At 39.3% G+C, this 10,397-nt stretch overlaps 1 protein-coding gene across 1 annotated transcript in view; it reads right to left on the bottom strand.

Moving 5' to 3' along the window:
* Positions 1 to 9,452, bottom strand: part of THSD7A (thrombospondin type 1 domain containing 7A) — a 487,115-nt gene extending 477,663 nt beyond the window's left edge. Inside the window, exon 1 of the mRNA XM_049894144.1 lies at positions 8,808 to 9,452. Within this exon, the coding sequence (XP_049750101.1) occupies positions 8,808 to 8,964 (157 nt within the window). The 5' untranslated portion in view covers positions 8,965 to 9,452. The remainder of the gene's footprint in view (positions 1 to 8,807) is intronic.
* Positions 9,453 to 10,397: the final 945 nt, after the last annotated feature.

Raw genomic sequence — 10,397 nt, forward strand, 5'->3', positions numbered from 1 at the left:
TCAAATGGATCCTGGCTGAAAGCAGAGAATACCAGAAAGATGTTTACCCGTGTTTTCTTGACTATGGAAAGGCATTTGACTGTGTGGATCATGACAAATTATGGATAACACTGGGAAGAATGGGAATTCCAGAACACTTAATTATGCCCATAAGGAACCTGTACATAGATCAAGATGTGGTGGTCCGAGCAGAACAAGGGGATACCTTGTGTTTAAAGTCAGGAAAGGTGTGTGTCAGGGTTGTATCCTTTTACCATACTTATTGAACCTGTATGCTGAGCAAATAATCTGAGAAGCTGGACTCTATGAAGAATGGGGCAACAGAATTAAAGGAAGACTCATTAACAATCTGAGTTATGCAGATGACACAACCTTGCTTGCTGAAAGTGAAGAGAACTTGAAGCACTGATTGCTGAAGAGCAAAGACCCCAGCCTTCAGTACGCATTTCACCTCAACATAAAGTAAAACAAAGTCCTCACAACTGGACCAATAAGCAACATCATGATAAACAAAGAAGAATCTGAGGTTGTCAAGGATTTCATTTTGCTTGGATCCACAATCCACACCTATGAAAGCAGCAGTCATGAAATCAAAAGACACATTGCATTGGGCAAATCTGCTGCAAAAACCTCTTTAAAGTATTGAAAAGCCAAGATGTCACCTTGAGGACTAAGATGCTCCTGACCCAAGCCATGGTGTTTTCAACTGTCTCATATACATGTGAAAGTCAGATGATGAGTAAGGAAGACCAAAGAAGAATTGACGCCTTTGAATTGTGGTGTTGGCGAAGAATATTGCACATACCATGGACTGCCAGAAGAACTAACAAATCTGTCTTAGAAGAAGTACAACCAGAATTCTCCTTAGAAGCAAGGATGGCGAGACTATGTCTTACATACTTTGGACATGTTATCAGGAGGGATCAGTCCCTAGGGAAGGATATCATGCTTGGTAAAGTAGAGGATCATTGAAAAAGAGGAAAACCCTCAACAAGATGGATTGACAAAGTCGCTCCAACAATGGGCTGAAGCATAGCAACAATTGTGAGGATGGTGCAGGACCAGGCAGTGTTTCATTCTGTTGTGCATAGGTTCGCTATGAGTCAGAACAGACTCAACAGCACCTAACGACAACAACAACAACAGTGCATTTACTGGAAAAAAAAAAAAAAAGAGATGCTTTTGAGAAAGCTAAAGTACATTACTGGACTTCCTTACTTCAGGCCATAAAATTAAGCAGCCACTGTATAATGTAACATAATAATAGTAATAATAAAAACTATAATTTATCAAACTTCTATTATGTGCTAAGCACTCTACTAGTAAATTACATATGTTATCATATTTAATCCTCAGACAATTCCTATAAAATAGATATTATGAATCCATTTTGGAAACTAAGTGGTTCAAGTGATGAATAATCACATTGGTGACATGGATAAAAAATTTTCAATCCACACTGCCCCAAACTGATTGATATTGAAGCCCCTGCTCTGCTCCCTCTGTTATGTACTTCTCCTCAATTTAATGAGCAAACTTACCACATTCCAAATTAATACAAATTTTAAGCACAATTTAAGTTAGAAACTTTTTATATTAGGGTGATGACACTCTTATGTTAATACTACCCGGAATAATATTCCTATCTCCTTTGTTATTTAGTGAATGGTAGAATTAAGATAGTTATTTTGTCCATGGAAACCCTGGTGGTGTAGTGGTTAAGTGCTACGGCTGCTAACCAAAAGATGAGCAGCTTGAATCCACCAGGCACTCCCTGGAAACCTTATGGGGCAGTTCTGCTCTGTCCTATAGGGTCGCTATGAGTGAGAATTGACAGCAACAGGTTTTATTTTGTCCATATGCACTGCAGAATATTTCATATTTGATTAATAAGCTATCTTAGTACAAGAACATGAAAGAAAAAGAAAAGAATGATACTTGTTTTTTTTAATTGAAGAACCAAGAAACTATTCTATATGTACTTAACTGTGTAAAGGCTGCAGCGATTCTGTCAGTAATAGTATGAATGGGATGAACCTAGTTCAAAAGTACTGAACATGGAAAGTATTCTCCTTGAAAGAAAATTCACACCTGTAAATCTTTTGTCACCTGAATTCTGAATAACGGCTAGCGTGTACCTATTTCTTAGATAGCAATGTAATTTCATTATTGTAAAAATGATATCCAATGACTTCATTAGTGTTTTCTTGAAGATATATCTCCATGAAAGAGCTGATAAAAGTTGGATGTATTCAATATTTTCTGTCTAATTTTTTTTTAATGCTCAATGCATTGATATTCTTCATTTGGAATGGCCAGGTGAATGTAATAAGCCACATTTATTATTGAAAGAATTCCATCCACTAGAGTAATAAAAATGTACAAAACTGTCAAACAGTTATCAGTATTAGTAATTGTGCATCTTCCAATAATATAAGTGCTATACCTCTGCATGTATGAAATATTTTCCAATTATTCACACAAATAAACAGATGACTAAAACAAAACTGTTAAGGAATTAAACATTCAATAAATACTTTTAGTATCTTGAATTCTGGATCTTTCCCTATTATAAAAGCAACAACAGTGTAGTAGACACACTTAAATACCACTTGTCATTCAACTTTATCAATGCTGTATATCTTTTCCTTTATCTTGTTTATTTTTCAATCAAGTTTTTAACTCTCCCACTCTATTAAAAATCTCCTTTCCTGGGAAGAGGCCCTGGATAAGTAATGCATTACTGAAGAAGAAGAACAAAGTGGGATGCCTCACACTATCTGATTTTAGAGCCTATTATACTGCCACAGCAGTCAAAACAGCCTGGTACTGGCACAACAACAGATACATAGACCAATGGAACAGAATTGACAATCCATATATAAATTCATCCGCCTATGAGCAGCTGATAATTGACAAAGGCCCAAAGTCCGTTAATTGGGGAAAAGACAGTCTCTTTAACAAATGGTGTTGGCATAACTGGATATCCATTTGCAAAAAAATGAAACAAGACCCATACCTCACACCATGCACAAAAACTAACTCAAAATGGATCAAAGACCTAAAATCAAAATCTAAACTGATAAAGATCATGGAAGAAAAAATAGAAACAACACTAGGAGCCCTAATACATGGCATTAACAGTATACAAAACATTACTAACAATGCACAAATACCAGAAGAGAAACTAGATAACTGGGAGCTCCTAAAAATCAAACACTTATGCTCATCAAAAGACTTCACCAAAAGAGTAAAAAGACAACCTACAGACTGGGAAAAAATTTTTGGCTATGTCAAATCTGATCAGGCTCTAATCTCTAAAATCTACAAAACACTGCAAAACCTCAAAAAAAAAAAAAAGACAACTCAATTAAAAAATGGGCAAAGGATATGAACAGGAATTTCACCAAAGAAGACATTCACGTAGCTAACAGATAAATGAGGAAATGCTCATGATCATTTGCCATTAGAGTAATGCAAATCAAAACTACAATGACATACCATCTCACCCCAACAAGGCTAGCATTAATTCAAAAAACACAAAATAATAAATGTTGGAGAGCTTATGGAGAGACTGGAATACTTATACACTGCTAGTGGGAATCTAAAATGGTACAACCACTTTGGAAATCAATTTGGTGCTTCCTTAAAAAGCTAGAAATAGAAATACCATACGATCCAGAAATCCCACTACTTGGAATATATCCTAGAGAAATAAGAACCATCACATGAGTAGATACACACACACACACATTTTCATTGCAACACTGTTCACAACAGCAAAAAGATGTAAACAACCCGGGTGCCCATCAACTGACAAATGGATAAACAAATTATAGTATATTCACACAATGGAATACTATGCAACAATAAAGAACAATGATGTATCTGTGAAACAGCTCATAACATGGATGAACCTGGAAGGCATTATGCCGAGTGTGTTTAGTCAGTCACAAAGGGACAAATATTGTATGAGACCACTATTATAAGAATTCAAGAAAAGGTTTAAACACAGAAGAAAACATTCTTTGATGGTTTTGAGGGAGTGGAGGGAGGCAGTGAGGTATTCACTAACTAGATAGTAGATAAGAATTATCTTAGGTGAAGCAAAGGACAGCACACAATACAGGGGAAGTCAGCACAACTAGACTAAATCAAAAGCTAAGAAGCTTTCTGAATACAACCAAACACTTCAAGGGACAGAGTAGCAGGGGTGGGGATCTGGGGACTGTGGTTTCAGGGGACATCTAGGTCAACTGGCATAATAAAGTTTGTTAAGAAAATGTTCTGCATCCTATTTTGGTGAGTGGAGGCTGGCGTCTTAAAAGCTAGTGAGCGGCCATCTAAGATAGATCAATTGGTCCCAACCCACCTGGAACAAAGGAGAATGAAGAACACCATAGATTAGCCCAGAAAGAGCGACATAAACCAGAAACTCCAAAAGATCAGAAGAACTGGATGGTGCCTGGCTACCACCAATGGCCACCCTGACAGCGAACACAGCAGAGTCCCCGATGGAGCAGGAGAAAAGTGGGGTGCAGAACTCAAATTCTAGTAAAAAGACCAGACTTAATGGTCTGACTGATACTGGGGGGACCCCACAAGACACAGCCCCTGGACTCTGTTAGCCCAGAACTGAAACCATTCCCAAAGCCAACTCTTCAGACAAAGATTAGTCTGGACTATAAGACAAAAAATGATACTCATGAAGACAGTGCTTCTTAGCTCAAGTAGATACATGAGACTAAATGGGCAGCTCTTGTGAGGAGGCGAGATGAGAAGGCAAAAAGGGACAGGAACTGGTTGAATAGACACCAGGAGTCTAGGGCAGAAAGGAGTGTGTCGTCTCATGGTAGGGAGAGCAACTAGGGTCACATAACAATGTGTGTATAAATTTTTGTATGAGAAACTAACTTGAACTATAAACTTTCACTTAAAGCACAATAAAAAAATACATAAATAAATAATAAAATGTCCTTTCCCTAACCACTGTTCATTGTCTTACCTATTCCTCACTGTAGTTGATCTTCTCTCAAATATTTCATAATCCATTTCCTTGGCTTTTCTGAAATTTTTTAATACTTTTTGCCACCATTTTTCTAATAAAATGCCTTTTTCTATTTAGTGCTTCACTCCATTTTCCTTGGTCCTCTTCTGACCACACTTCCTCAGCCTTTCACTGATTTCTCCCCCAGGTGGCCCTTTAAATCTCATTATCTGTGCAGTATCTTGATGTCTCTTTTCAATATTTTGCTTTCATTAATGATTCTTTCCACTCCCAAGACTTGATAGATTATGTATTTATTATGTTCCAAGCCTACACCTTCAGCCTAATCCTCCTGAACTACTCACGCATTCATCAATTTTCCCATTAGTCCCTTCATTTGAATGAGTCATTTTTACTTCAAGTTCAGTATATCTGAATTAAACCGATATTGTTCTTTCCTAAGCCTTAGAAACCTGCTCTTCCTTCATTTACACACTGTGCCTCAAGATAGTGAGTGCAGGCATGATAGAAACTTTGATAGCACCAGTTCCTACTGTCCTTGGAAGACATTTGGGTGTAGGTTCTCCTACACCGTGAACCTGAGCTAACACTTCCGCAGTGTGATACCAAGCCCTTCTCTCCCCTCCACTATAACTTCTATGGCCCTTGTTTGCCTCTCCTTTGTCTCTCGTGTGGCCTGTCACTCACCTTGCTGCTTACTGGCCTTCTAGCCTTTAGGCTCAACTCTCTCCATTCTGTGCAAAGTTGCCAATCTTCTGCTCAGAATTCCAGTGGCTTCCACCTGCTTACAAGTTAAACTGCAACACCTTTACCACTTTTTAAACGTTTTCTTACAATCTGGTCCCAAGTCACCTCACTGATCTTAAATTCTGTCATTCCCACCAAATATCCTGAACTAGAGCTACAGTGTACCACAGGGAATTCCAAGACCTTGGAATGCTGCCACGCCTTTTCACTTTTATTTTCTCTCTTCTCTCTGCTTGGAGTTGTCTTCCACTCCTCCCTCAATAAAAATCCAGCTCTTTCTTCAAGGCTCAGATAAACTATTAGCTTCTCTTTGAGCCCTCCACAACCTCATTTATCAATTCCGTAGCTTCTTTGCTCCCGTGGTATTTTGTTCATGTATATGGTGTGGCATGTTGTAATTGTTTATATGTCTTGGTCAGTTGTGAGTTTCCCAAGGTCAGAAATGATAATATCCTAAACAATTTCTACTACAAAGACTGTATATTTTAGATCCTCCATAACTCTTTGTTGTTAGCTGACTTAATAAACCTTTCACATAATGTACGTTATACATTATATGTCAAATATAAATTATACGTAATATGTATTATGTATACGCACATATATAATATACTATATATGCATACATGTATATATGCGTGTATGTGTATGGTGTATGGCTATGCATATGTATGTATATGAAGCACTTTAAGACTGGAAAGACCCTTAGATGTCATCTCTCCTAATCATTCAAAATAGGCCAAAGTCATTAAGTGGCTTTCCCAAAGTTCTATCGCTTATTAGTGACATACATAGGGGTAGGCATCATATCCCAGATCCTAGTCTAGTGTACCTTTCACTATACCACTTTAATCCAATGATCTCACCACTAATGTCACTCCCTATAATCTGCTTCACCAAGACTAAGCTCATCCCACTGGAATAGACAACCTGGGCTGTCTCACTTCCTTTTCTCTCCTAATTCCTGTCCTACTTCTTTATTTTCATCAAATAAGAAACTTATGATTCTGTCACCTCTATATTTTTATAAGTGCATTTCTCTCCTTTAAATATGCTCTAGTTTCTCAGAGAACTACTCTCAACTCTTTTAAAGATATTGTAAAGTCTCCTTTTCGCTCTGGAGAAAAGAACAAAAAAGGGGGCATTTGGTTGTTGTTCTTGTTCTCTCGTTTAATTCACCATTTTTTCCTGATCAAACTAAAGATATTATAAAGAAGGTATCAACCTCATCCTCATCATAGAAGCATATGAACTTAAAGTTTACAAATTACTTTCTCATAACTCATTTGAACTTCACAACAAAACTGTGGTGTGTTCATAACAACACAGAAGGTATCATCTTATTTATATGCAGTAGAGAAAACTGGGAGTCAAAAGTTAAATCAACTCCCAGCATTGCTATAGCTACTAACAGCTGCAACTGGCACTGGAACCAAGGTCCCCATATCCTTGCTCCTGAGAGCCTTCCACTATTTTAATCTGTTTATTGGCTTGTGTTCCCCCCATGACGTTTATGTTGACATATATTGGCACCTCAGATGCTGCAGTCAATGTTGCCCAGGCTTTTCTTCCATCTGAATTAGTGCTTGGCTCCTGTTACTTTGATGGTACAAGTTTTAACCAGGTAAGTACTATTTTGTCCAACACTTACTTACTGGAAAAGCTCTTACTAAGCATGCAAGGAATAGCAGTCAATAGCAAATTATAGTTTAATTAGTGTTTGTCTTTATGAATCAGATTTTGAAAAGTAAAACCATGGCTTTAAAACAACTAGAAAAAATCATCAGCTCTTTGTTTTACATTGAAATATATTAATTTAATTTCATCTGCTTTCATTAAGCAACTAATTTTTAAACAAAGTGTTAGCAAGAATGATGTGTGTGTGTGTGATGTAATTTTCAGAGGCAAATAATCTGCTTTGGCTTTAAATAAATTTCTGTTCCATCTCCTCATTGAGTTCCTGGATAGATGCAACTTCTTTAAAAATTCAGGATATTGGTATAATTGTAGAGTAGATTGATCTGTCTCTGCAGCAAAAGACCAGAAAAAGCTGAAGCCAGGAAAAAGACTCACTCTCTGTAACTTGTTTGCAGTCCCATGATGAATACATGCTTTCCCTTTCTATTATCCCCTTCTCTTAGTATTTGTATATTGCAAAGGAACTCTTAATTTATCTCTAGTTCCAAGCAACAGGAATAATCTTTTCCCACTTTTATTCCTATAAATATGTGAAGTTTCACAGTTCTGCGTCCTTTAGTGGACGAGAAGAGGGGCCAGCAAGGGAGCGGAGTTGCCCCTCGGTATTGTTTTGCTGCCGGTCATTGCCCCCACCCCCACCCTCAAGAACTCCAAGCGTTTTGCCGGGAGCTTCTGAGTGGCAGTAGTTAGTTGCTGCTTATGTTGGTTGAATAGTTGAAAACAAAAGAATTCTTAAGAAAGGAAAAGTTTAAACCTAAACATTCTGACAGCTGTGCACTTTAAAAATCATGCAATTCCCTCATTAAGACTCGAGCTTTAGACAGTCTGCCAAGTGCCCATGGAGCCCCTATTTGCCTTTAATTGCTGAAACTGCCCTGACTTAGCGTGTTTCCACGTGTCCCACATATCACACCGATATACTTAACAAATCCAACTCTACAGCCACATATATCATGACACTGAACATATTGCTTCCCTGAAGTCAGGATATAGACTGGGGTTAGGCTGTCTTCTTGTTCTTTGCTAGAAATACGTTTTAGAAACTCCAAGCAGAATGAGAATCCAGAGGTTAAAAATATTGCAGTTCATTATGAAAGTGCAGCGTTGCCCTCATTAACTACAGGGCTGCTAGAGAAATATCATTCCGGTGACTCACTGGTGGCTCTTAGTTGTGTTTTTCCTTTCTAATAGCATCGGGCGTGACCTGATTTGCTTCCTGGTATCCTACTTTTTCACCTTAGTATCCCAGCACGACCGAGCCGTCAGCACCAGAGGACCCTTCAGAAACCCAGCAGCTTCTAACTGTGGACCCAGACGTGAGAGTGGAAAGAAGGGGGAACTCTGTCCCACTTACCAGTCTTCCACAGATAGGGGGTGGGCGCCCCCGCCTCGCCCTGCGCCGCAGCCCCGCAGGCGCCCAGGCACAGCAGCAGCAGCAGGGGCAGGACGCCCCGGCGCGGCCCCGCAGCGCCCGGACTCCGGGACGCCGAGCGCCTGGCTTGCAGCCCCATGCCGCCTGCAGCCGCTCCAGGGTCCAGAGCCGTAGCACGGTCGGCAAGGAATTTTCCTTCGCCCTGAGAAGGTCTTCCCAAGGAGTACAGAAAGCAAAGCTCTTTCCTGCTATTGTTCGCTTCAGATGAAAAGGAGGGAAAGCGCGTCTAACACCGGGGAACAATAGCGTCCGCGGTGGCCCTGGCCGCCGCCGCCGCTGCCGGCGCGGATGCTGTTGCCGCTGCCATTCCGCGCAGAGTGGCAGGTCCTAGCGGCGAGGGAGGCAGCCGTCCGCAGGAGGCCCCAGCTGACTGAGCAGGTCCGCGAGGCCTGGAAGGCAGCGCAGCCCCCGCCGCCAGCTGGAGAGAGAGAAGTGGGGCGTGAGCCGAAAGGAGCGAGAGGGGGCTGAAGGCAGGGGGAGGCGAGAGCTTGAGGGCGAGGAAGAGCGAAGGGGAGAGGGCGGCAGCCGGGCGGCACCCAGATCCAACATAGCCTCCCAGAGAACTCCCGTGCACATGGTGCGATGAAATATGTTTGGATGGATACACCAATAAAAAGAATCATCACCCGGCTGGCTTCAGAATGACAAATAACAGGCATTGAAATTCATTGTCACCCATGTAGTCAAATGCTAGATCTAGTGGCATGTTATTCCTACTGTATATTTACACGAAGCATCAGTGTTTATAATTTTTTTTTTTAAGCTGGAGCTTAGAAATTACTTTATGCGGATAGATTTATGACTAGATGTGAAAAACAGTAAGACAGCAGGCACGTTAACTTGTCGAAATGCACTTAAACACTTTTGGAAAAATTTTTTTTTAACTTTATCTGTTCTAAATAAAATAGGAGCTATGTTGATTTACTTTGACAGATTAAAGTACATTGTCTTTTAATAGCCTTTAACCTGCATTCTAATATGTATTCAGTGTTATTGCATGAATCACATTTTACAAAAACTATTCATGAAATTAATATATCAGGTACGAAGTGAATAAAAGTGCTATCCATTTACCTTCTTTCTGTCAAAAAATTGTCATCTTTAAGCTTCTAGATAATTGTGAGTAAAATTAAAGGGCAAATTGAGTCAGTAACATTATTTGGATATCTCCAAATTAGTAAATTATTAAAACATCCCAGATGCTAATTTAACTCTCACTGTAGAAAATGCCTTTCATAGTCTAAATAAAGCACCAAATGAGCTTGAGTCTTTTGTTCTTTGTGTTTTCACTTTCTTATCACCACAGTAAGAAATGTGTATGAAGTCATATAACGTTTTGCCCTCTCTTTTTCCCTTTCTTCCAATAATAACCTTTTATTATTAATTCCTTTCCTAGTAAAACCAAAATAGTATCAAGGCATTTAGTCAATTTAAAAAATCTGCAAATGGAAAGTTAAAGCTATTCTCATCAAGTCAGCAAATCTCAGCCAAATGATATAAAATTTAAAAAGC

This window comes from Elephas maximus, chromosome 8 (genome assembly GCF_024166365.1).
Source record: "Elephas maximus indicus isolate mEleMax1 chromosome 8, mEleMax1 primary haplotype, whole genome shotgun sequence".
NCBI classification, from domain to species: domain Eukaryota; kingdom Metazoa; phylum Chordata; class Mammalia; order Proboscidea; family Elephantidae; genus Elephas; species Elephas maximus.